This window comes from Microtus pennsylvanicus, chromosome 4 (assembly GCF_037038515.1).
Source record: "Microtus pennsylvanicus isolate mMicPen1 chromosome 4, mMicPen1.hap1, whole genome shotgun sequence".
In the NCBI taxonomy this organism is placed as follows: domain Eukaryota; kingdom Metazoa; phylum Chordata; class Mammalia; order Rodentia; family Cricetidae; genus Microtus; species Microtus pennsylvanicus.
Window position 1 is genome coordinate 5,827,846 of NC_134582.1, and position 27,961 is coordinate 5,855,806.

At 48.7% G+C, this 27,961-nt stretch overlaps 1 protein-coding gene across 4 annotated transcripts in view; it reads right to left on the reverse strand.

Moving 5' to 3' along the window:
* Positions 1–27,961, reverse strand: part of Mbp (myelin basic protein) — a 104,102-nt gene that overhangs the window by 69,030 nt on the left and 7,111 nt on the right. For all 4 annotated transcript variants that reach the window (XM_075968154.1, XM_075968152.1, XM_075968153.1 and 1 more), the window contains exon 2: positions 12,353–12,428. In XM_075968154.1, coding sequence (XP_075824269.1) covers positions 12,353–12,403 — 51 coding nt within the window. In that variant the 5' untranslated portion in view covers positions 12,404–12,428. The remainder of the gene's footprint in view (positions 1–12,352; positions 12,429–27,961) is intronic.

The window sequence follows — 27,961 nt, forward strand, 5'->3', positions numbered from 1 at the left end:
CTGAAAAAATCAGTAGGTTTGCGGCTGTCCCCTGACCTCACATGTACGTGTGCACAAGTCTACATGCAACCGCTCATGTGTGCACACACACACGCACTACAAGAAAGTGAAAGCCAATGTATATAATGGGAGAGAATATTTGGAAATATTTTATCTAATGTGGATTAAGCATCTAGATTATAACAAACTCCCACAAATCAACAACACAAGGAAGTCTAATTTAAACAGATGATGTTGGATGTTTTCTCAAAGAAGGGAATGTATCTGGCCAGCCGACTATGAAAAGATGCTCAATACCATTATCCCTGCATAATCCACGTCAAAGTCACAGTGAGACTCTGTCACACACCAGCATGGCTGTGGTTATGTGAAACTGTACCCCCAGACCCAGTTGGTAGACATGTCAGATGGGACTTCAGACTCAGCTGTGGGCAGGGATGGGGACCTCAGACTCAGCTGTGGGCAGGGATGGGGACCTCAGACTCAGCTGTGGGTGGGGATGGGGACCTCAGAGTCAGCTGTGTGTGGGGATGGGGACCTCAGACTCAGCTGTGGGTGGGGATGGGGACCTCAGACTCAGCTGTGGGTGGGGATGGGGACCCTCAGACCCAGCTGGTAGACATGTCAGAATGGACCTCAGCTGTGGACAGGGATGGTAGGACCCTCAGATCCGTCTCATGGGCATGTCAGATGGTGGAGCTGCTGTGGAATGCTTTTACAGTTTCTCAAAAAGTTAAACACAGGTGAACAATGAATTAGCAACTCTATTCCTAGGTGTATTCTTGACAGAAATGAACCGTAAGTCTATCTAAACACACATAATTAGTCACAGGAGCATTAATGACAATAATTTGAAGGAGGAAGCATCTCATATACCCAGAGACCCATGAGCAGACAATTAAAGCATAAGATATCTCAACAATGGAACCTCAGTTAGTGAGGGGGGAGAGAGGAGAGGGAAGAGGGGGAGAGGGGAGTGGGAATAGCAGGACAAACCTTCAAAACGTAGCGTTTTGGGAAAGAAGCTGCACACGAAGATAATCCATGAAGGTATCTCCACCCAGATAATCCATCCATGTGGTCTACTATAATGGGGAAATGCAGAGACAGAGGGCCAGTGGCCTCTGAGGTGGGGGGTGACAGTCGAGGGGCAGATGTGATATTGGGGTGCAGTGATGGCGGCATGCGCAGCCGTGGAAACCTTCAAGAGCACTGCACATTTGCAGTCTGTAGTGTGTGATCAACATCTTAGCGAAGGTGTTAAACACCCATGAACATAACACAGACAGACAGACAGACAGACACACACCCCGAGAGGGCTGGCTTACAGCTCAGTGGACTCCACCCCCAGCACTGAAAAGGCAAAAGAAAAGACGAGAGGAAAAATGCCCTACACTTGTCAAGGGTCTCTTTGCAGGTTTGCGTGAAATGAGAGCTTCAGTGTACTGTGTCCCCAGTAAAGCAGTCTGGCTTCATGCAGCTCCGAAGCTACAACCTGTACACCTCAGCTGAGTCCTGTGACATCCGAGCTTAAAGCACAGCGGTCGGGCAATCTCTTTGGGGCGCGGTTAAGTGCGCAGAGGTCTTTGAATGATGAATGCAAAGGAACGCGCTGGGGATTTTGTGTAAGCGCCGGCTTGGTGAAGTCACAGCAGGATAAACATTACTCAGCGTGGCACTGAAACTGCTTATTGAGGTCTGTTGCGCAACTGGACAAACTGGCTTCTATTTTAGGAGCACAGATACCTGGCTGTTTATTCCTGAAGGCTGCTGCCGCCTCAGCTGGCCCAGTGCGTGGGAAGGATGATCCCTTCAGAAGGGGAGGAGAGACGGATGTATCAGCTCGGCCTGGAGATGTCAACTGCAGTTTGATGCTCAGTGAATTTCGTGACTGGTGTGAGCTTAAAAGGAACTCAGCACTAAGTGATTTAAGTCAGTCTCGGAAAGACAGACGCCACGTGCCTTCTCCCTTTTGTGGGCCCTGGATTTTATGCAGATACACGGAATCATACAGATGGCACGAGACAGAAGCAAAACTGTCTAGGGTGTCGAGGGGATGAACAGAAGTGGGGGTGTGAGATAGCAGAGAATGGAGGGGCACGGCAAGGGTTTGCTTAGAATACTTTATATACTTGAATGATAATGGCCTTATAGAAGCCAGAATGGTAATTTAAAAAAAAAATAACTCACAGAAGGACACTTATTCAATTAAAAAGTAGCCTGCACTCTAGGATAGAATAAAGTGATGAAAATCTCCAATCTCTTTCTGAAGGCAAATGCCGCACAAGACTGTCTTGGCCCACTTCCTTTAGAGCCGCCCTCTATGCTGCCCAGTGGTCTCTTATTTAATCCTTCAAGTCAAGGCCTGTCTTTGAGCTAAGGCCTACCTCTGCTTTAAACAACAGCACCAGTATATCAGGAGTACAGATGTCTTTCTGAATAGACATTGATCTCCAATATATGGGCTCTCCCAGGCGTCCCCTATCAGGCAAGCTTGTGTAGGCAAACCCAGTAGAGTCAATGTAGGCATCACTGAACTTCCAGATCCTTGGAAAGGTAAAAATAAAAGCTGCTTAGGAAGAAATAGGTCTGAATGTGTCAGTGCAGCAAGGTTAAGGACAGAGAGAGACAGACAGACTTCGCTCTTGCAGCTGCACTCTGCTCCTTTGCCTCAAAGAACCACACCCAGGTTGGGAAATGGACTTTCCATTTTATCCCAGCATCCTTCAAAGCCATCCCTGTGACCCTGCGGCCTCAAAGTGAGTTGTGGGAACAGCGAGCCGACGTTAGCTTGCTGGGAGGGCTGGGGAAACACACCAGGCTGGCGCCGCATCCACACAACCCCAAGCAGAACAAATCACTTGAGTTTTGGAAAGGAATGGACTATGGGTCGAGAATTTTCTGCACACAGCAAGGAGATGCCGATCACCAAGATCAACTGGGCCCAGCTCCTCACTCACAGCTGTCTGAGCATAGCATTCTTTGCAAACATGCACTCCGAGAGAGCTGCCCGTGCCCCAGATATTTCTTGGTTCACAGGTACTGATAAAAAAAAAAAATCAAACCACAATGTGGTTACCAGAAGATCCAAGTTGTGAAGGTCTTATGAAAAATCTTCTAGAGCTTTCTGCGCATCCACACAGGTCACATGACAACCCAGGAAGCATGCACATGGGGTTTCCTGAGCTCGTTGTGAAGTGAGACTTGTAAGCGCTGAGAGAATTGTGGCTTTAGAACATCAGTCAGGTTCCTTGCTTGGTTTAACCCTAGGTTCTGCATGCTCAGGAGTGAGATATAGAAGGCTGGCTTTCTCAAGGCTGGGCTGGGCTGTCCCTGCTAAGGGTGCTGAGGTATGATGGACCAGCAGCGAGCCAGAAAGGGCCCATTTGGAGAAGGACTTGTCAAAAGCAGCTCCAAACTCTATGCTGTTTCCTTTTGAAATATCCCAAATAATCTACTTTAAAAGCCAAAATCAACCTCAAATTATTTTATGTTATTTGAAAAGCTTAGATATAAATGCTACCTCAATCACTATGTCCTTTTGTTAAATTTTTTTAAAAAGAGGGGGTTATGACTGCTGCAAGCAAGTGGGAAAGGCATGTAACACCCAGGGACACTGAACCTGCTCCCAGGACAGGAGGGAGGGATGAGGAACTCCACACCTTTCTACACCACTGAGTGTATGGGAGGGGCTCCTCCACCCTGGGATGGACCCAGCATGAAGTCACTGAAGTTCCATATGCTGAGGTGCCACTACTCAGTGAGACAAGAGGGCTCCAGCACAGGCAGAAAGCCCAAGCAGCGGCAATATGCTTTGGGGACCAGACCCCAGCTCTGGGGGATGAGGCCGAGCCAGCTCAGAGTGTGTCCTTCTCTCCTTATGGGGAATGCAGGGAGGAAAAATCCGAATATCGCTTCTCCTTCCACCCCCACTCACCTACATGGTTTTCCTGTCACGTGACTCAGCACAGTTACGAACTGGTACAGGATGAATAATCTCTGTGGCAAGGATCCTAAACCACCGTGGGCTGCCTGCAGGGCTGGAGCCGGCCTTGTTTATTTACTAAGGTGTGTTTGGTTGCTTAGGATTATGGAGTACAATTAGGAGACATTAAGAAATGAGGCCTCTGCTGCAAGCTCCAGAGCCAGAAGCATAAAGCTGAACTTTCTCCATAACTACCCGATGATTACATTTTGAAAGTGCGATTCTTAGATTAATGCAGGTGGCAAACTGCCATTGGGAAGTGGGTTTGAACCATCCAGCTGCAGAACTGAGAACTGATACTGAGAAGCTGCTCCTGCAGTGGACAGAGAGACGGTCAGGACCGGCATCTGAGAGGGGGAGTCCTGCCAGGCCATATCTAGACACAATCATACCCTCAATATAAATACACACACACACATACAGCACACACATGTACATATAGCACACATACACACAGCAATACAGCACACACATATACATATAGCATGTATGCACACAGCGTTCATGTTTGTACACATATGCATGTATATACTACATATATATAGCATACATCACAAATATACATATATAGTACAGAGCATACATACACACAGGTAGACACATGTTCCGCATATACACATTGACATTCACACCATCATATATGTATACAATACATGTCGCCTCTCATTCACCCCCGCCATCACATGTATATATTTACAAACAAGAGACCCCCTTTTTCACACGTGTATTCTGTCATATTAAAATTCTTGCTCCTGAGACAGGAGAGACAATGGCTCAGGGCTTGAGACTGCATGCTGCATGCAGCAGACCAAAGTTCAGGTCCCAGCACCCACAGCAGGTGGCTTATAACTGCTTGCCATTCCAGCTCCAGGGGATCCCAGACCTTTGCCCTCTGGCACACACAAGGATACACACTCCTCAAACAATAAAAATTATCTTTAAAAAGTCCCTCTTGTTTCCGAATGTGGAGCTTTACAAACCAGATTCCTAGCAGAGAAAAATGTCTTATAAAAGGCGTGTTCTGCACTCCCAGAGTCTGAAGGAAGCATGTCCTCAAAGGTATGGTGACATCTCTGGACTTTCCTGGCATGGGACAATCAGCGATGCCCAGTGAGGTTCATGAGCCAGGGGACAGGAGAGAAGGCCAGTTGTCGTGGAAACCGCTTGTGTTCAATCATATCCCTCTCATCCTGTGACATCTGAAGGGGGCAGTGAATGCTTCCACAGTGGGCAGGCCAAGCCCTGCCCTCCTGACCTGGCATGGTGGCACTTTTTGGGGGGTCACCAAGGGCTCGGCCCTGTGGCCTTGCTGCTGCCAGTCAAGTGTGAGCCCCAGTCTGAATGGGAAACCATCTGACGTAAGTCCCTCACAAACTTGACTACCCTGCTTCAGAGAGCATCATTCACCCTGCTCTGAGTGGGGCACCCCATCTCTAACGACAGTTTATCTTTGACATCTGGCCTCTTATCAGGGCTCCTGCAGGTGAGCATGGGGGACCCTCAGAGCTTTGGGCTCTGGATTCCTGGATACCAGCCAGTTTCGTTTGTACTCCAAGGCTCCCTTGTGTCTAACTCTGGGAAGGCACAGAGGAGGTCAGAGCACACCTTGCTGTTTATGCTGTTTCCACGTCTACTATGGCATTCACATTTAACAGCCAGTGCCAAATGGACCATTTATATTTAACAACTGCTCCATCCTGAAAGCTTTGTGACAGAAGCTTACAGTGACACCGTTTCTAATAAAAGCAAACTATGAAGTCAACTAGCCAATCAACTAACACAAACCAACCCAAATCCAACCAATAGACTAACCAGTAAATCAAGCAACCAATCAACCAAAACTAGTCAGCTAAGTAACCAAACAAAAAAGCCAATCAATTAACTAACTAACCAAAAAACAGCCAGTTTACTCCCCTGGGCTCCGAGTGGCCTAGGGCTTTCTCAGCTTCAACCCTCTAATGTCCCTGGTCCAAGCTGGAGTCCAGAGCTCTCCTGGACATTGCTGTCACCCCAAGACTCACAGACCTGGCTCTGCTGAGCGTTGATTGCACAGGGTGAAATCAGAGAGTGTGAGAAGGGTCAGAGGTCCCTAATGGCCAGCTGGAGACAATGTTTGCTTGTTGGGTCCAGAACCCAGAGGACTGCAAAGCCTGGGGTTGTTTTCAGACCTGTGATTGGGTTGCGGCTTCAGCTCCACTGTGCTTGAGGTGGATTTATAACCAGAGGCAACGTTCTCCATAGGGGTGTGGAGGCCTTGGATATGTTTGCTAATTACACTGCATGTTAATAATTACATCCTCTTTGATGAGACCTGTGGTTGGCCTTGGTTCACAAAGGTGTCTGTGTCCCCAGTTCTCACACAAGCAGAACACCTGCTGTAGATCTGAATGCTGGAGTCAACCCCGTGGTCCTTCTCTGAGCGTGAGGCTGTGAGAGAAACCTTTGCTCTAACTGACCACAGAGGAAAAGTACCTGGGATTCTACCCACCCAGGGAAAAGTAAAATTCCCCAGTGGGTTGGTTCGGTGTCCACCAAGTGCACACAGCCTTCTCACCACGCTGTGGGTGTGAGTCTGGAAGGGGGTCATGCCTTGGCACTTCCTGCTTCTCTTCTAGGATGGATGTGGGTATGGACAAGTGAAGAATGAAGTAGAAAAAACAATCATCCTGGCCTGGCAGTTCTAGCATGTCAGGCTTCTGTCCCTTTCCCCAGCGTCCTCTGGGCACTGAGGATAGAGTCCCTGCTCTCGTCACACTGTCTTCAGGTGTCACTCACTGCCATCTGGGCACTGCAGCTCTTGGAACACTCCAGACAGCTTGGCTAGTTACGATTTGAGTAGCCATCCAGCAAGACATGACTGGATACCATCAGGACTGACAAACATGGCTGCTCTGCCTGGACTGAACATCTGTGGGGAGGAGAGAAGACTCCAGAGCCATGGTGAGCCAAGCTGGTTTGAAGCTAGCCACCTCTCATTCCCAAGGCAAGTGCGAGGGAAGGAACAGAACTTTCTGGAAAGCTATAGACCTGACAGCACACTACCTGGGTGATGCTTACTGCATGGTGTGATGCTCCATCTAGAGTGGCCTTGAGGAGCACCCCAAACACCCCTTGCAGCTGGGGCACCAGCATTCTCGTGGAAACACATTTTCCCTGTCAGAATGAAAGACTCTCTTTTCATCTCATCGGAAAGCTTGGTGTTGCTCCGATAACTCTGCCTGTATTTGCAAACAAGTGTCTCATGTCTTGGAATGTCACTTTAATATCAGTCTCAGGGAGAGAGAGTGGGGTTGGAACAATGATTAAGTGTCATGATGATCAAATAGAGCCAGGATCTTTAAGGACATGGGATCTCCCTGTGTAGGAAGCCAGCATATAATTGAGTCACAGAACCCATGGCCCCCAACATTCTGAAGAGGTTTGTGGGAAAGGATGCTACTGTGAATACCAAAGCCTGTTCTTTCTTTGGATGGTATCTTAGCAGGTTTGGACCAATCCTCAGATCTGCAAAGGTGCCTATATCTTCTCTAAGGTCTGGGACTGTTTCAGGCTCCCTCTGATGTCTTTCCTAAGGTCTGAGGCTCTTTTAGGCTTGCTCTGATGTCTTCCCTAGGGTCTGAGGATCTTTCAGGCTCTCTCTGACATCCTGTTATGCAGCACTGCTCTAGTTCCTTTCTGATGATGCAATAAAATATTTGGACCATAATGCAAGTTCATGTTGACTTTCAGGTGACAATCCACCAGTGATGAAAACCAGGGAAGAAACTCAAGAGGAGACTTAAGCAAGAACCCTGGAGGAATGCTACTTACTGGACTGCTCACCAGTTCATGCTCAACTAGCTTTCTTATATAGTGCATGATCACCTGCCTAGGGATGGTGCTGCCCATAGTGGGCTGGGGCCTCATGTATCAGTCGTTAGTTAAGACAATCCATCACAAGCATGACCACAGGACATCTGATCAAGGCAATTCCTCAGCTGAGGTCCCCTCCCATATGTCACATATGACAGTGGGAGCTAACCAGCACCACTGTCCTTTTGCATCCCATCATGCCTTCAAATGCAGTGGATGTCAGAATCCCCCTGGACCTCATTAGGCAGTGAGGTGCTTTGAGGATGGATCAGGTGTATCCTGTGTCACTGTTGTACTGCTAAGAGTATAACTTCCTTCATGGTCCTCAGATAGCTGTAGCCCAATGTCATCAGAGTCCAGCAGTGCTGAACACACACTCATGGTTGCATGACAGAACGTATGAATGAGCTAATCCAACTCCTCCCTCCTCCCCCAGTAGACATCTGGACTTTGAAGGAGTGGTAGCCACTTAGGAATTATGAGTTCCATGTTGTGCTAGAGGAGCCTGCCCTGTGGGTCGGGCTAGTTCTTGAGGTGTCTTGTGTGATAGAGCCTGCACTGTGATAGGGTCTTTCTGGAGAGAGACAGGATGATAGACTGGGCTGTGCTGTGGCATCTGCCCACGGGAAGGCACAAATGCTGAGGCCAAATGCCAAGCTAGCCTAGAGGTTTTCTTCCCTAATCTCTCAACTGCTCAGTCCTTACCAGAACTTACCAAATAGTACATAGGTTAAGAACTGAATTGTCTACCCCGCAAATCCATCCACTGAAATATTAACCACCAGCACCTCAGAAAACAACTGTTTAAAGATGGGCCTGTCAGAGAGGAGACCCAGTTAAGACATAATTACATACAGGGGGCCATGGGAGACACATGGAGAAGGTGGAGCTTACAAGGCCTGACAGGAGACCCACCCTGAGGATTTCTGGGCCCCAGACATCTTCCCTAAGACCTGTGAGAAAGAAGATGATTGAGGGGTTAGTCTTCTCTAATACCCAGGGCAGCTGAGCCGGGGCATCTCTGGCAGGAGGCTGCTTTTAGCTCCTGGGACCAGTCCACCCCAGTAGGCTTTCAGGGGTGTGCCTCACCCAACTGCTTCCAGAGTGTGTCCTCTAAACAGGGCAGTTGGAGTCATCTCCTTCCCTGGTTTTCCAAATTGCTAGAGCATAGATGGAAACTGAGCATAGGGCAGACAGATTGGCAAACGCAGCTGTTGACGACGGAAGACAAAGAAGGTGGGAACTTCCCCATTTCTGAAGGCAGGAATGGCACTTGGAGGAACTGACACCCAGCCTGGGAGACTGCCTTACTGTGTCACTGTGACTCAGGAGCCCAGCCCCCCTATGGGACTCTAGAATCCTCTGCTCCAGCTGAATGGCAGTCTCAGCTAGGGCCTTGTCCACATCACAGCATGGTACATTTGATCTTCCCCTAGCTTCCTAGAGGTCTTCCTCAGTAGGAGAAGCCATGATGATATTCCTAGGCTGTGTTTCCCTCTGGGAAAACTTGGCTCGGTAGACTTGAGCATGGGGCACAGAGAAAAGCAGCCAAGAACCCTGGCTTTCTTCCCCATGACCGACGATGCCTGCAGTGTTTAAGAGAAGGGGCTCAGTGTAGCACAGGAGTGATGAACAGGATTTTATCTACCACATGTACCCGAGAACTTGCTGTTCTGGGGTACACAGGGAGTCGTCACAGTGGAGTCACTGAGGGAGTCTCTTGTTTAAGTGGCCGGTCAGAGACAAACTGGCATGACTATTGGCGTCTGGCTGTGCAGCTGAAGGTGTAAGGAGGGGCAGGGAAGAGCTGTTGGGTTGTCCCTGCATCTCAGAGTGGAAGGAAGGGAAATCTTCAAGGGACAGAGGGACCTGGAGTTCCGTGGCCCAGTCCCAGTTCATGGTTCCAGATCAGTGGTGAATGATGAACGGGGTGAGTTCTTCCTTCAGGGCCTTCCCTACGTTAGAGCACAGCTCATGACCATTTCCCCCCAGAGGGCCTTTTCCTTGGACTCCGAAGAGCAACAAAAAGCCAATGTTTAATCGGAAAAGAACTCTTACATATGAAAATACATATGGGAGCCGTGGTTTTAAGGCTCTGTTTTTTAAGTCATCAGAACTTTAAAAGTAAGGACTGTAGAAGCCTAAGAAAGGCTTCACTTTGGCTCGGCCATCTTCCTTTGTCAGACTGAAGCAAATTTAAGGCGTACCATGTTGTTTCAGTGTCAGACAACAGGAAGGAGACATAGCATCTTCTTGAAGCTGGGATTTCAAATCAGTCATTCTGAGAGGTGGTTATCTCAGGCTGTGACAGTCTGGCACTGTGTGAGCAGTCTTTCCACTTTCGATTTCGGCGAGAGTAGATCCTAATCTAGCCGGCTTAGCCAAAGTGTGTTCCTTAACCCTGCCAGCGTCCAGCATTGCAGGCAATCATAGCCACGGAACCAGTGAGCTTGCTAACTGTGTTATAGTGATAAGCTACTTTACTCGACTCAGTATTGATTGACTAGTGATTTACTTACTGATAAACTAGTAGTGGAGAAGCTTGAGAATCCTGTTTGGAACTTCCAGGTGACATGCCAGCAGGGAGTGAAAGCACAGACTTTCTCACTCCCTTTCTGGGGGTGATCTCAGAAAGTCTTGTGAGTGATTGCCCCCTCGAGTGACGTGGAAATGGAGCTCAAGCTGGAGCCATACAGACATGTCTTACCTTACCGTTCATTGTTATTAAATAAATGCTACTCAGGCTACAGGAGAGGAGCAGTGGCCATTTGAAATGTGCTCCTATTTGTCCCAAGTAGTAGGGCATATTGTTTTATGTTGGGCCTAAGACTGATGAAAAAGTGTTTGCTCAGTTTCCCTTCCCCTGTGAACTATGTGGTGGGGGTGGGCGGGCTCAGAAAACTGTGACAAGTGGACGTTTGTGGTAGTTTTGATGAGAATGTCCCCAAGGCACAGGCGTTTGGATACTTGGTATTCAATGGTGGTGACATTTGGGGAGGTTTAGGAGGTGAGGCCTTGCTGGAGGAGGTGTGGCATTGGAATTGGGCTTTGAGACTTTAAAAGAGCCATGTCATTTCCAGTTCATTCTCTGCTTGGTGCTTGTGGTCCAAGATGTGAGCTCATGGAACCCAGTTCCTGCTCACACACCTGTTGCTTGCAGCCATACTTCCCCACCAGGATTCTTAACCCTCTAGAACTATAGTCAAACAAACCCTTGCTTCTGCGAGTTGCTTGGTCATGATGTTCTATCAGAACAATAAAGATGTAGCTAAGAGTATATTTCCTTGGACTCTTGAGTGATGAATGAACAGAAATTGAGGCAACTGTACTCTGTGGCCACTTGGGGGTCTGTGTGACAATCTTGAGTGGAGAGAGACTCAGAAAGTACCAGGGACAGCACTGGTCAGACTCTACCAGGAAAGTCCATGAAGGGAACGCCACTATGGAGAGGAAGTTGGTGTGCCCAACTCTGTCTGGCTGGAGGGAAGAGATGGTTTCAATTTTTTATTTTTCTCTCTTTCTTCTCTGTGCTTTCCAAACATTCTGTGACGTGGTATAGAAGGCATGGGGGAAGGGATGGAACTGAAAACCAGTACCCACCAGAGTGGCTGGGCTGCAATCTGCTGGTCTGAGCTTCAGAAGGGAGAAGGGACAGCCTCAATTCTGGCGCAAACATGGACCATACCCATGTGGGATACGTGGTGGAGGCAGGAGCCTCGTACCTCACGTCTGCATGTGGGCTGCTGGGCGACTCAGAGACATACAGCCAGGGCAGAGAAAGCCGTGGGAGGGGACTGGGAGAGGTGCTGTTGTTTCCATGGGGGAAGGCCCCACTCTACCCACATTTCCGACAGCCAAGCTCAGAAGGCAGATGTCTGAGTTAGTACCAGACGGAGGAAACAGCCCAACTACAGCCCCTTTGCCCACACCCGGGACTCAGGTCTAGCTTCCCAACCCAACATCAGGGCCTTCCTCTACAGAACAGGCAGGCGCTGTATGTACGCTAACACAAGGAATGGGGGTCGTCACTGACCGCGGACAGGTCTCAATGGTCACAATTTCAGCACAGAGGTTAAGGCGAGAGTGGAACTTGGGAATACTGCTTACAAAAAAGGAATGCTGAACGACAAGAGCATATTTTCAAGAAAGCGTAGACCCTGCAATCTCTGTTCTGTGAACAGTTGAGCTGAATAAGCCCAATGACTCACAGGCAGAGCCTTCTCCTCTTTCCCATCTCTCTCTCTCTCTCTCTCTCTCTCTCTCTCTCTCTCTCTCTCTCTCTCATTTCCCCTCCCACTTTCTGTGCAACTGCACCCCCCCTCCCATTTTCTTTCCAGGCCACGATGTACCCACCGACAGGCAATCCTCCTGAATAAATGAATCACAGCATCTATAACAACAGCAAGGACCCAGCCTCCGCCCAGACGTTCAGGAACCATTCTTGTTAAAACTGCACTTTATCTTCGGATGGCCCAAAGCCACGGGACAGGAGGGTCGGCCTCTGCAGGGTCCTACCTTACTGGCCTTTTCAGCAGTCAGCTCTCGCTTTCCAGCGTGGTTTCCCATAGTGGCTCAGCAGTATCCTCAGGAACTGAAAGAGAAGAGAAGGTGTGAGCTGGAAGGTTAACACGGCTGGATTTTTCGTGTTCTTTAACCAGAGAAAAATCCCATGATCCACAGCAGCCGCTGAGAATTCAAGAGACACATCAATGTTGTCAACAAAAGCTGCTCTGGGATCTCACGGGAAGATCTAGAAAACAAAATGACACCAACTGTCCAACTCTGTCCGGTGACCAACATTTGAGCGTATGATCATCTACAGAGAAGTCTGGCCACTCAAAAAACCCTGCTTGGGATGATCAGGATGGTCATAGATGGCAGGGCCAGAGAGAGGCTGTTTCTTGTACAAGTATCCGAAGAATGTGCAGGATTTGCAGGGAAGATAAAGTTGGATAAGGACAAGCGTGCCCTTCTCATTCTCAGTTTTCTAACCCTAGCCTTAGCAGGAAACATATGCTTATTCCTTTCCAAAGGATGCATAGGTGAAGAGTTTGGTCAAGACCATTCCCGATAAAACCATTCCTGGCCATGAGTACTCCCCCAGCGGAGTGCCACTTATTCCGTCTGTGACCTGATTCTTCCAGGAAATCAGTTAAGGGTCACTTAAAGATATGAGTGCTCAAGTGCCTGCTCCCCTGCCAGATCCAGGAAAGGTGACCCAAGGAGTCAAGTAGCGTGGACTTTCAAAGGAAGAATGAAACATCACAAGGCACAGCCTGAGCAAAAGGCACGCTTTGCTCTTGAAAACTTGCTGTTGACAGGAAGTGAGGTGCCCGACAACCGACTTCCTTCTCCCCCTCACCTGGGGGACGCTGGCAACTAAAGAGGACTAACCGTGAGTGGTAGCATGTGATGTAACCTCGGAACTTGGGATGTGGAGGCAGGAGCGTCAGCAGTTCAAGGCTGTCCTCGGCTATATAGCTAGTTCAAAGCCAGAATGAGTTTCAACTAGCTATATAGTTCATATGGGTCAGAAGAATTTCTTTCTCAATTGTATAAAAACAAAAAAGAAAAAGGGAAGGAAGTGGGAAAGGAGAGGAAGGGGCAAGGAAGGACGAAAAGAACAAAGAAGCAGAAGCTGACACCATCACAAGCTGGGGTCAGGTCTCTCCTCAGTGGTCCCCCAGCCTGGGTTAACATTGTGACGGAGACACTAGGCTGGAGTTCCAGCATCCCAGCCTCTAATGGGAGCTGTCATCTGACCTTTGCAGAAGGAGAGAACAGGGCAGAGTCCCAAACTGGCTGAACGGTGTGGCACTCCCCCATTCTTTAATCCGCGTGGAGACACCATATCAGCAATCTGGTGTTAACTGTGTGGTTTCCTGTCTGTGTCTAATGGGACAGTAACTGAAACATGGCTGTCCCCTGTCTCTGCTCTTCCACCTATATCACTTATCTCTGTGAGCCCCTTTACGGAATAAAGCTCAACCGTACAACTGAACGCAGCACAGAGAACTTCTGCTGTAGTTCTTTCTACAGGGCAGCAGTCACCTCTGAGCACAGGACCCACAGGTGTGGTGCTAACACAGCCAGGTGCAAAGGAGAAGTCACTCCTACTTTCTTTTGTGGGAAGGGAAAGGATCCAGATCAGTGGTTCTCAACCTGTGGGTCACAACTGTTGGAGACTTGAATGGTCCTTTCACAGGGGTCACGTATCAGATACCCTGCATATCAGATATTTACATTATGATTCACAACAGTAGCAGAATTATAGGTATGAAGTCGCAACAAAAATAATTTTATGGTTGGGGTCACCACAACATGAGCTGGATTAAAGGGTTACAGCATTAGGAAGGTTGAGAACCACTGGTGTCTATGGAAGTTAGCAGCTCCAGGTGGCTCTGAGAGCATTTAAAGGGTTCACTTGATGCCACTTTAGTGAAGGTGACCACTGTGCTGAAGAAATGAAACTTGTGGTTTTGGCAATGATTACCAATAAGGAAGAATCAGGTGACTTCTGTATCTGGTGTGTGTGGTCTTGTAGGAAGAGGCTGCTTGTTTGTTTCCCCGCTGCCCAGAAACCAAAATAATCACACAAAACCATATTATTTAAATCACTGCTTGGCCATGCTCTAGCTAACTTCTCTCTGACTCTGCCCTTTTCTCCCAGCATTCAGTTTCATCTTCCCCACCTCCGTAAGTTCTGCCCTGCTATAGGTCCAAAGAAGTTTCTTTATTCATAAATGGTAATCACAGCACACAGAGGGGACTCCCACATCGTGGTCTCTGAAATGCAAGGGAGCCTTGACGAGTGATTTCAGCATTCAAGTCTAGTCTAGCAGTAGTGTTGATTTAAACTGGGAACATTTTACTGAAGCAGTCCTCTCACTGGGAAATGGAGGTCTGAGGGTTTGAGGTACTTAAAATGGACGGAGAAGAAAGATATGAAAAAGCGAATCTTTCATTTCCTAGGGTCTGACCCAAGCATGCGTGCTATTTGTACACTGTCAACCGTGAGTCTAGGAATACTTGCTGTTATTCTGAACTTTGACCTCTAATTCTATGCAATTAAAAAAAGTAATGTCAAAAATATAAATATAGAATAACAACACAACAGACACATCTGGAACTTCTTAGGAGCTAGGCTGGGTCTATTCATCGCTAAACAGAGCAACCTTCGTTAGCATTGCCAGGCTCTCCTCTGACCACACCCAGGCACAGAAAAGCTTACGGGACTGTCTGCCTAAGCCACATGACATGACCACCCCAGCTGGCCTCATCTTAAACCACCCGGGGTCCTCACACCTGGTCTATGTCCATCAGTTGCCCCCATTTTCTCATCCCGTCACCTTCCCCCACCCCACCTGGCCCTTTAAGCTAAGCTGTTGTCCCACCAAGCTAATGCTCCATCATAGTGAGACTCCAGCTGATATTTGGGATGACGACGGGACCAATATGTCGCGATCCCAATGCTGCCAGACACAAATGCTACCGAAATAACAAAATCACAAAACGGGCTAGCTTAGTTATAGCTAGGAGCAGTAACATACTCCAGAGGCTGAGGGAGGCTTCTAAGAGCCCGAGGTCAGCCTAGGCTACCTGGTCAGTTCCAGGACAGCCAGGGTTGTGTTGTAAGAGCTTATCTTTCAAACAACAACAGTAATAAATAAACAGGTTAGATTAGACTAGCCTTCCCTGCATAACATATGAAATGGTGGGCGGAGACAAGTGACATAAAGTGACCACAGGTGTCTGATAGCCTCCTGAGGCAGGCTTGTGTGATAACAAAGAAGCCTGCAGGCCCTTTGTTTTCTTGTCTGGGTGACAGGCAGCCTAAGTCCCATGACTGCCTTTAGGCCCTGCTTAGCTATTAAAGCCTGCAGCAGGCTCCTCGCTGTGAATTTGAACAGCTGCTGCCACAGGGCTGCTGGGAAGAGCCGACTGTGTCTGCAGCCAGCCTTCTGTGAGGCTCAGTTTTGCAGTGAACATAATTACTGGAGTAAGAGAAAACCGTGGGGAAAGCGTAGACTCTTCAGGAAGCCTGGTGGATGCTCAGACTGTCCTTGGATAACTAAGGACATTCTACATAGAGGACAGGGATAAATGGGACATCCAGATGCCATGGAGACTGGGACATTCTACCTGGGTCAGCTTTTCAGCCTCAGGACTTTGGGTGGTCTTGGGTGGTGTTTACATTAAGATTGTCTCCTGTGCCAAGGGGAAGCTAAAACAAACCTTTGGGAACAGTCAGTCTCCTCAGTGTGGTAGGAAACAGCCCAGTCTCAACTGTGCTCTCTTTGCTCCCCAAATAGCTACATATCTGAACTTTCCCTGGAGGAACAAGCGGGAGGGGAGTCACTGGTCAGTCTGTAGGAGGCATTAATGACTCCGGTGCCTGAATCCTCGATATTTCCCCACCTGTATTTTGCAAGGGGCTTGGGCTTTTTGGAGGATAGACAGGACAAGAGAGACCCTTGATTGAGCCTTCAGGTGGGTATCCTTGGATGAGGCACCACTCTTTTGAGCCTCAGTCTCCTATGCCATTGAAGTGATCCAAGCTCCCTTCCTGCCCTGGAAAACCTGGGAGCTGTAGGGGTGATCAGGCTCGAGTTAGGGTAAGGGTGTATGAGGGGTAGATTGCTCATGTCTGTCTCCTGTGCTCAGGCCTAGTCTCCTGGGTAGAATGGTGCCCAGCTGAAGGGTGAGTATCTCCTTTCTGCGTTTACAATATTGCTGAGGCTGAGACATGGCTTTCCAGCTGCAAGTACCTCCACTTGAACTGCCATGGCCAAGGGAAGGGCGAAGGGCGGAAATGCTGGTGCACTGAGAAGCCCTGACATTACATAATGCAATTAGGCAGGAGGCAGACCCCACTGCTACAGTGAAGGGAAGAGCGGGGGGGGGGGGGGGGGGGCAGTGCACGAGGAGGGGAGGAGGAGAGGTGGGCGAACAACTGTCTAATGTCCCAGGGACCTTAGGGTCTTATAAAAGTGTGAGTTGGTCTGTTTCTGAAATGACCCTGAATGCAGTTGATCAACCATTCTGCTTCCATCTTAGACTTAAAAGTCATTTTAGAGTAAAGACAAACTAGGCTCCTTCCTGTTTATGATTAAATCTGTTTCTCAAGAGTTGGGCTATGCCTCACCTGTAACTTTAACTACAAATTGTTCTGTACTCTCCCAGGAAATGGTGACCATGACTTTGTTTCCAAAGATTATTATGACCATCTTGTTATGACCTCCTTGTCATAGCCACCTTGTTGTTATGACCACCTTGTCGTAACTACCTTATTATGACCATCTTGTTGTAACTACCTTGTCATGACCACCTTGCAACCACGTCTTCATTTCAGGCATTTGTTATCCCCTGTTTGGAAACCCCCCACTCCTGAACTATATAAACCCTTATCTTATCCATGTCCAGTACTGATCTCTTGAACTCTGCCTTTAGGGAGAGACAGCTTGTACATGAAAGAAAAGATTTGCTTTAATTAATTGCTTGTTTTAATTAATTTGGTCATGATTTGTGTCGGTGGTCTTTCTCCTCACACCTGTGGGATTAGCACAGTAGTAACTGGCAAAGGGGACTCTTTGAAAATCTCACTAAATAGATTCATTATAAGAGACAACCTCATTGAAATCAGTTCTAGACAGGTAGTCAGCAGACTGGTCCTCCACACCATCTTGTCCCTCCTCCCAAAAGCTGCTCTAATGCAAGGAGTGGTCATTCCTGCTGTCCCAAGAGCAAATATGCAATGGCCAGGAGCTACTCGTGTGTACTGTATACTGTTCATTGCATGGCAAAGTTTGTTAATATTCTGTAGTGCATACTCGCACACGCGGCAAGAGATGCACAGATGTCCTGCACATTGCTGGACACAAACAGCTGTATTATTTCACAGATTCCAAGTGTTTTTAGCACTTTTTTTAAAAAAAAAATCACATGCTGTTGATTGCACAACGTGTTTCTCTTTTTTTCTTTCTGAATTCATGTTCAAGAAAGCAGCCCTAAAATAGGTGTTTCCATGGAGCTATTGGGATTATTTTTGCCACAATACGTTCATCCTTCACATTGCTGTAAACCTTTGGAATTGGGAAATCTTGTGGCACTGGCCCTGCCAGCTCTGTTCCCAGGACTGAGGAAGTCACGAGTAGGGGACAAGAGTGCCGTCATCTCTCTAGTTACCTCAGGCTTTCGAGAGGTTTGCGCATCTCTGCCGATGGCAGGGCCAAGAAGGTGTGTAACGGAAGCTGTACGGCCAGCCTGAGGCTTAGCAGGTCGAATCCAGCACGTCGTTTCATTTTGCTTACACTAATTCCTGAGCACCTGTCTTTCTTCCTGTAGATAAAGGGTCAACGAGCCGTGACTCATGCGTCTGAAATCCTAAATCTTTTTGGCTCAAGTCTTTGTTTCGCTTCCACACTTTCTCACTGCTGCGGTGGAGCTGAGAATTTGGAATGGAGACCTCTGGCCCAAGATACCATCAGTCTGTCTCTACAGAAAGGAGTTTCCCCATCTCTCATGCAGAGGAGTGCACTCTTGGGTTTCCCAAGAAAGTTGCTTTTATGGATGTTTTGAAAGAACCTAGATCCTGGAGCCAGGGAGACAGCTTAGTGGGTAAAAAGCCACTGAGCTGGGGCATCTGAGTTCCATCCCTGGGAGCCACATTGTAGAGGAAGAGATCCAGTTCCCGATAGCTGCCCTCTGATTCCCACGTGTGTGCATGCATGCACACACAACACACACACACACACACACACACACTAAACACATGAATAGTAACTGTATATTAGCTCTTGTTATGCATGCACGGAAAGGACCTTCTCCCGGCCCCTACCCTTTACTTATTATTTGAGACAAAGAACCTGTAATTATCTGCCAACACAGCAACCCAAGTAGAGACCATTTCCCAGCATCCCTTGCAGTTCCATGTGGTCTTGCCCAGGCAAGGGGCTTCCTGCTTTCAGCAAGTACTGTTCTAGGTCTCAACTACTCACAACAGAGAAAACTTCTGTGTTTGGAGACACGCACAGGGTGCTCGCACACAAAGCATGCCAGTCGAGGTGGATTTTATTAAACCATCCCACGCGTCTTTAACTGTGACTGAGAAACTGGAAGAGTCAGCGCTAGCAAATGCTTTAAATCCCTCTACAGGGCTCCTTTCTCTGCCTTTTCCAGCACTTGAAGCTGTGTTTTCAACAGCAGGTGCATTTTATCACCAGCCCTGGCGACCGGCTGGCTGTCTGGCCTTGTAAATGTGGGTATCTGTCTGTACTGTCCAATAGCTCCTCTCCGTTTCTGGGGCCTCACGTTCCGACAGGCTGTTCTGCTGGGCATGGGAGGAATCCCGTGCTTAGCAAGACAACTAATCTGTGGCTCCTCTGCATTAATAGTGCCCAGTGCCAATGGTGGAACTGTGGCACACTTCTGAGATAGTGTGGTATTGATTGGGGAGGTGACAGACACCTGATCCAGAATTCCACTGAAGGAAAGGCTACTGTAGACTGCATGGGTCAGATGCCTTCTTTGGAGGAAATCCTGGGGAGAGTTTAGTTGGAAAGAGAGACTAATGCCCCAGAAATAGGAAGACCACACGGCAGAAAAGACAAAGAGGGGGAGGGAATATTTCGGAAGATCGGTGTCATGTCACTTTGCAGGAAGGATGGATGCAGGACAAGAGGTCTCCTCCCAGAGTCTGCAGCAAGAAGCCTCCTTTCCCTGAGTGATCAGGCTAAGCAGGTCCGTGCCCTGGAGACTCCTATCTCCCCTGCAGAACCCGCAGGGCTATAGACTGACGTCGTGTCTGGACTAATGGGGCAGCTTCTCAGCTGATATCTCCAGTGGCACACCTGCCCTCCTGCAGATAAAGTAAGCCCCACCCAGAATGTGGAGATGGATAGCTACCCGGAGGGAGCAAGTGGCTCAGTGTCCTTGACTTGTAAAGAAAAATGGAAGAAACCTAACAGAGCAGGGGGACCCACAGGGGAGACCTCAGAGGGAACAGATGCTGAATGATGGGGCTCATTCCTCAGTGTCCCTGCCATTTCTGAGTCTGCTTGCTCTGTCTTTGTCTCTTTCCTTCTGTGTCTCATCCCTTCCTCTTCCTCACTTTCTTCTTTATCAGCATTTATGAAATCATTGCTCTATCATCGACATTCTTGTAACACCCTGTGCATGGAGCATAGTAAATAGCTAACAGCATCACCAAGACGACATCTAAACACCGCTGTATGCATGCGTGCACACAGAGATATACACAAACACAGACGTCGTACGGTCACACACATATACATAGGTATACATTCCTACATATACACAGATATACACTCATATGTACACATACAAAAGGAAATACACTCATACACACATACAGTCACACATATACTATGCCCATACATACACAGACACACGCTCATGACCAAAAATGGGCTAACTCACAGCTGCAGGAGGGAGACTTCAAAAGGTAAACTTACTTTAACCAGGGAAGTGACAGCTGGCTACTTGCCTAAGAGCCTCCCCCATCCAGTCCTGTACACACACTGCACCTTAGGCTGTGTGAGGGTCAGAAAATGGCATCCATTAAGGGCTAAGTGGTCCCGTGTTCCTGTCCCAGCCCATCCCTTTGTTTAGGCTCCCTAGAGAGGGAGCTGATTCTACAGCGTTGGGAACAGCTGGCTCTTTTCTCCCTGCATCTTCCTCTTTACTGATCCTATCTCTGTTTGGACTGGAGATTGCTCCCAGCAGACGGGGCAGGTCACATGCCTGCCTCTCTGGCTGGTCCCAGCTCTTCCTCATCATCCTGTACAGGGGCAGGCCTAGTCTGTCTGTCTGTCTGTCTGCATGCACAGGGATCCAAGGTGTTTCCTATGTGGTTCCCTCATATCCTTGGCCCATATCCTCCCACCTGAGAGTTCTGTCTCAGTGATGGCTTCTCTTCCAGGTTCTAGGAGGGATTTTTGCTTTGGAGTGTCAGGGTATGAACACCTCCATCTGCTCATGGCTAGCCTGTCTTTGAGACCTCTTAGGTTTAGTACATCTACTGCACAGAACACTGTCTGAAGGTCACAGAAGTTCATTTTAGAGGAAGGTTCCAGAGCTGCAGGCCAGTAGAAGCTGTTGGAAATCTGTTTTCATTTCATGCTTTGAGTTGACCACTTAAGAGCATCGGAACCATGGCCGGACTGAGGCAGCAGGCTTCTGGTCCTGAGGCTGCAGGCTTGCTCTCAGGACATCATCTACAGTGCGGCAGCTCACTAGAGACCACAGAGCAGCTCCCTCCTGCTCAGGCTGGGTCTGCTCGAGGGCCAGGTGTACATAAATGTGCAAGTGTGTGTGCATATTCATATCTGTGTGTGTAGGTCAGAGGTCGACTTCAGACATCATTCCTCAGGCACTATGCACTTGATTTTGGAGAGTGGGTCTCTCACTCGGACCTGCAGCTCACTGCAGGCTAGTCTGACGCTTCCAGGAGCCCCAGGGATCTGCCTGTTTCAGCACTGGGATCATATCTGTGAGTTCTAGAGATGGAATTCCGGTCTTCACGACTGCACAGCAAGCCCTTCACTTCCTGAGCCACCCCTACAAACTTCAACTTGAGATTTCTGTAACTATGTATCCACAAGTGTGTGGTTAGAAAGGATGCTTGGCTCTGGCAGCTTTAATGGGAAGATAGGGAGCTCTCCAGGAGAAAATAACAGGGTCACCAGGAAGCTGCTAGGTCTGTGAGACCAGACAAGCTTGGGCAGCACACTCTTGGGGGCCTGCTTATCTGAGCAGGGAAGGGCGACTCGCTCCCTTCCTCCTTGACCCGTGCCACCCCTGGTGGCTCCTAAGTCACGTTTGTCTGAGTCGGTCAAGAGGAGGAGCTGTCCCACCCTGCCAGCTTCCGTGAGGCTGGGCGACGGGTATGCTTTGCATCCCAGGCATGCGCCACACAGCTGCCCCACCCAGGTTGGGAAGGGGCTGGAGAGGAAGCACCCGAGGCTCTAGGAACAGACATGCCAGGGCAGCACCCTCTGGTCTCACCTTCCCTGGCTTACTCTGGAGACTTGGTGCCGGTTTCTTCTTATCTGTAAAGGCCCAGATGGCACACTCCACTTCTTGGTGGTGCCGTGGAGTTCTGGTGATGTTTGCAGGCACAGGGAGTAGGGCCCTAGCTGGGGCTCTCTCCTCCATGCCAGCCCCAACTTTATCTTCAGGAATCTCCCTTCCCAAATGGTGGGTAGTCACACCATAGGTTCAGCATGACTTTGGCACAGCAGGGTAATTGCAGGGGCCACACACACCCTGGGCATGGTGAACCAATGACACGCAATAGAGCTATGTTTGTCTGTGGTCTCAGCTCTGCTCTAACCTACCCTCCTCAGCATTAGCACCAAGGCCCTAGGATGCTTTGTGGGAGGGAGCCAAATGGGGGGCTCACACACTGGTCACAGTTTCCAGGGGACCTCAGGGGAATTATAGTGCAAGCCATACTTGCCTTTTCTGAATCCAGACAACTGCATCCCAGGGCTGTTGATCTAAATCTCCCGATTCTAATCAGAGGAAGGAATGCCACTCTGTGACGTCACCAGAGTCTCCTGGGAGACCTGGCCCGGAGCCCCTCTCCTAATGGGTGCCATGTCTTCACAAGTGCATGTAGCATTTTACTGAGTGACTCCCCTCCAGAACTCTCTGGAAGTTTCCTGAACCTCCAGATCATAATCAAGGGAAAGAATGCTATAAGAAGCCATCAAACCCCACTGTGATCTTGGAGAAGAAATGGCTTGGCCTGTTTCCAAAGAGTCAGTCAAGAAGGCTTGCAACTGACTTGTGGCGGGATGATAAAGATGCTGCAGGTCAGACAGCTCAGAGGGTACAGAGCCAACCACATGCGCATGAGGCTCTGAGTTTGCAGCCCCAGAACCCACTTGGAAGATGGGGTGTGGTGCTGCGTGCCTACAATCCCAGTACTGGGAGGGCAAAGATGGGAGTGCTCACTGGTCTAGCTCAATCAGTGAGCTTCATGCTCCAAACCTGAGGTGAACAGAGAATTGAGGAAGACACTCACTGATGGGCTCTGGTCTCCGCACACGGACACACAAACACGCATATGCATGCGTGCATACATACATACATAGACAAAAGAATGCAGCAAGTGTCAGTGGCATTTAAAGGAAAGGAAAGGGTAGTAAGATATGAGTCAGGGAACTCTGGGTGGACCTCAGCTTGACCTCACTTACCACGCGTTGGGCTGGCTGAACTCCCAGAAAGGCACTTTCTTATGCAACCTACTCTTTAGGCATGGAAATGCGTGAAGTTTAGTGGCACTGAGTGGCAGAAGTCCACATATTGGTCGCAGGCAGAGCTGGGCAGGCGTGTTGCGTGTTGAGCAGCACAGTTGGGCCCCACTCCTGACTGCTGTGCGGTCTGCTGCCTTCGGAGGTTTTGTTTGAGTTCACAGGCAGACCAGGTGACTTGCCTTACAAAGACAGTGGATTGGAGTCCTAGACTAAGGAAAGGAGCGCTGGAGAACCGAGGGGCTGCGTCTCCTGCCCTTCACACCAGCTCACAGCACGCTTTCCTTTCCGTGGAAAATCACCGCAAGATGTCAACAAAGAGGGAGACATTTTGTTTTCTGAAAATGGATTTTATGTATACGAGCGTTTGCTTACACGAATGTTTGTGTACCATGTGTGTGCCTGGTGCCATGGATCTGAGCTTCTTGAGAGCTTTCTGTGTGTGAGGTTTAAATAATATCTTTGGGCCCAAAAGTGAGGGTATTTTAGAAGGCTGTGCTGAATGTCAGGAGACTGAAGTTTTATGATCTTAACGCCCTAATGAAATCAAGACGAGGAAGAAATGCCTTTCATAGCAACGGAAACGGCCCGAGAAATGCAAGCGTCGCAGCGGGGTGAGAACTGCCAGTCCTGTGGCTTTCATAGACAGAGATTATGTCTTTCTCCAAGTTAAAAAGCCTGTACATGCTTTTTGATACCAGTCGTGTGTGTGTGTGTGTGTGTGTGTGTGTGTGTGTGTACATGCATGCATGTTCTAAAGACAACAGAATCTACTTAAAGGGGTATGTGACAGAGCAGGAGAAAATGTTCTGGAAATAAAGGCCTGAATTCTTCCTGTACTTGTCTCTGGTAAGCTCCTGGTCTCTCTGAGTGTGGTCCAATTTTATTCTCAGAACACGGGGAATGGGCTTGGGAGGCTCAGCTCCCAGTGCCTACGCAGTGCTGTGATTTCCGTAGGGATAGGTGCGAACTTGCTGAGAACGCTCAGGGATGGGGTATCTTTAGAAACATAGCATTTCCTGAGGAGGTGTCAGCAAAGCTGTCTGCATGGTGTCAGCTGCTAGCACCAGATTCATGAGGCTGGAGGCCAAGACAGCAACACTCAATGTCACAGTGTCCACCCAGCGATCAGTGATAGAGACAGCAGAGGGAGGAGAGAGGGGAGGGGAGGCCCAACACATACATGCTTACACACACATACTCACACACACACACATACACACATACGCATGCACACATATACACACACACACATATACACACTCACACACAAATATACATGCACACATATACACATACACACATATACATATTCGCACACATATACACACAGGCATACACACTCTCACACACACACACACACTCATACATGCATAATACAGAGCACTAGAAGAGAGAACAAAATGTGCTTGCTTCCCCGCCCGTCACTATGAGGACTGCCTGCTACCTTGCCAGGTTGCCCTGAGCAATGGCATGTCAGAATGGAGAGCAGAGAAGACCCAGGGAACCTAGGAAGCAACTTGTGCTTGCTCCACTTAACCTTGAGTGCTCCAGTGAGTGCTCCCGGCCAGGATCTGCCACCACAGGCCCTTGCAAACACTCAGCCTCAGGTGTCTCTCAGTCAAAGCCGGGGTGCCACCCACTCTGACAACACCCAGGGCCTTTGCCCCCTGCTCACTTCATTGGGAGGACAAGGTGGGTTCTAGATTTATTCTCTGAGGTTTCCTCAGGGGCTCAGTGCAGGGAAGGAGAAGAAGGGCAAGGGAAATTCTAAAGACATTTTCTCCAACCCCAGACCAGGAAAATGGACACACATACACACACACACACACACACACACACACACACACAGAGAGAGAGAGAGAGAGAGAGAGAGAGAGAGAGAGAGAGAGAGAGAGAGACTACATGTTTCACGGGTCTTAGACAATTCCTTGAGTTGTGGCATGGCATTAGACCTAAACAATGTGTAGGTAAGAGGGGTTGGGCGTGAAGACCAGAGTCTGGGTACTAGAGAACCAGGAGTTTGGTACTGTGAGGACTAGGGTCTGGGTACTGTGAGGACCAGAAGCAAGTGCCACAAGGACCAGGGACTCCAGGGGCAACCTTACACAGCAGGGGAAAGAGCAGGAGCTGAGGGTTGGAGATCCATCTGTTGCAGGGACCCCTTTTTAAGCAGGTGCAGCCCAGCACATACCCTGTTCTTAGGAGAGACCCCTCAGGAAACAAGACTTGTCACGGAGGTACCAGTACGAAGGAGATATGCTCCAGGTATCTTCAAGGCAGACAAACCTGCCTTCCCTCCAGACATTGGGCCACTGAGGCAGAGGAGGAGGAGGGAGAAGAGGAAGACAGGAAGAAGCAGGAGGCTGACATCTCAGATGTGCTAACTGGTGGTCACTGTCAGAATCAGGCTTAGACCCTTCATACAGGGCTGCAAGGAGAGATCCCGCATCCCCACAGATGCAATTGTGCCTTCCAAAAGAGCTCACTTGCAATTTAACCTGTCTGACTCTGCAAAGTCACAGTTCCGGTGTCTCAGGCAACATATGTTAATTCACCCACAGCTGCGGGGGAAGGATGCGTCTATGAATGAATCCCATTTCCACTTCTTGTGTAGGGAGCACACAACCTTGAGTCTCCAGGCAGACTTTGCTAAAGTAGAAGCACTCAAAACTGGGTCAGTCCACAGGGCATCTGGTGCAGCTGTGACCAGTGACATGTGATCACTTTCACAAGGGCGCAGGCTGTGATGTGGGGTAAGGTGCAGCCTGCAGCTGCCACAATGCAGAGGCCTCAGCTGGGTGCCGTTTCTCTCTCTTCCAAGAAGCCTACCAACACTGCTGGTCTAAGGCGCATTCTTCCACCATTCTGTCCCTGGATCTGCCTTGGGCAGGCGGCTATCCCTCTTGATGGTTCGGGGTACAGTTTGACTATAGACGGGCAGGAACTCACACCTGCACGGCCGTTCTGTGTTTCACTCTCAGCAAAATGTGAGTTCTAGGAACTCTCCACCACCTCATCAGAGACTCAGAGGCCAGACCTTGCTGCTCTGGAGGCCGGGTATGCTGCATGAGCTACAGCTTTGGGGATTTTAAGTCTTTGCTCGATTTATTTGGAGGCAACCCCGCGTGAGGACAGGAGCTCTGTGTTAGGAAATGGTGTGTCTCGCACTGAACGCCTCGCAGCGGCAGTGTGAGGACGACTCCAGAGGCAGTGACTACTCCCCAGAGAAGGCTGGGCAGATGCTGGGGCTTGGGGGGCAGATCTTCATGCTTCAGGGTCCCTGCCCCCACATCTAGACACCCAATACTTAATTTAGTTCAATAGAAAGAGATCAGATGTAAACCCCTGAATGTAGAAAAGCAGGTTAAGTCTTGCAAACTCTACCTGTGTGGGGAGGACCCAATGAAGTCCTGGAGACTGGGGCTCAGTGAGGTACCAAGGTATGTAGTATGTATGTATGTATGTTTGTATGTATGTTTGTATGTATTATCCATCTTATCCATCTCCCTGTCATCAATCTTTTCTATCTTCTTTCTTTTCCTCTTCCTTCTTTTCTCCTTTTCTTTCTACCTACCTTCCTATGAATCCTTTTACTTTCTATCCATCCTTCCCCGTCTATGTATCAATCATCTATCTGTCTGTCTGTCTGCCTGTCTACTTGTATCTACCTATCATCTATCTTTCTATCTAATCCAGTTATTTGCTATCAGGCCCTTTACTGATCTCTGCACTCCTGTGTTCTACCTCCCCTTCTACAACGATTCCCAGCATGCCGTCTGTAAGCAAAAAGGGCTGGCTTATAGCATCTGCTTTGAGTCTTTCTCTCTGCAGCAATAGGTCTGGACACATGAAGACGATAATATGATTAAGACTATCATCTCCCCTTATCAAACAATGTACAGTGACATATGGCACAGCTTATGTACCATGCCTGCTTCTGAATAGGGTGTGTAATCTTGCTGTTTCTAGGGCAACAACTTTGGCTATGGTTCACACCACACTTGAGGATACTCCAAGGCTATTATGTCACCAGACATCTGAAGGAATCGGAATAAAACCATCCAACACACATTGCCTGCTTCTGAAAACATGCACCCCACTCACTGCCCAATGCATGCATATATGCACATACCCCATCCCTTCCCCACCACACTCATGCACGCTGCTCACCTCCCCAATGCATACATATATGCACATCCCCAACTTTTCTCCTTCCCCACCCATGCACACCCCTACCTGCTGCCTCTACCCACCACACATACATGCTGTCCCTACCTACCACAACATATACAAACATGTGTGCACACACATGCATACACACACATGTCAATGTGCACACAAGAGAAGCCTAGTGGTAGCACAAGCTTGTAATACCAGCGTTTGAGAGTTGGAGTTAGGAGAATCAGGAGGTCAAGGTCATCCTTGTCTCCATAATGTGTTTGAGACCAGCCTAGGCTACATGAGAGTCAGCCATGACACACATACACACATACACACACACACACACACACACACACACATGACCACTATCACCACCACAAAAACCCAAGATAACAACAAAAAGGAAGTCTAACTCCTAAAATACCTGAGAATCATTTTTTTATTTCTTTCCCTATGTTATTGGCTTCCTTAATTATTGATTTAATTTGTCTGGTCTTTTAAGGCAACATTATAACAAACCATGTCTTAAGGCTTCATCTGGCTTCTAGAGGCAGAAAGCAGGTTTAGACGCCTGGTTTCTACACAGGGCAGGCTTTTCCTGGCCATCCACTATAGGATGAGATCAGACTAAGAATGGATAGAGAATTAGACATAAATGGCCAAAATGTAAATATGCTGTTAA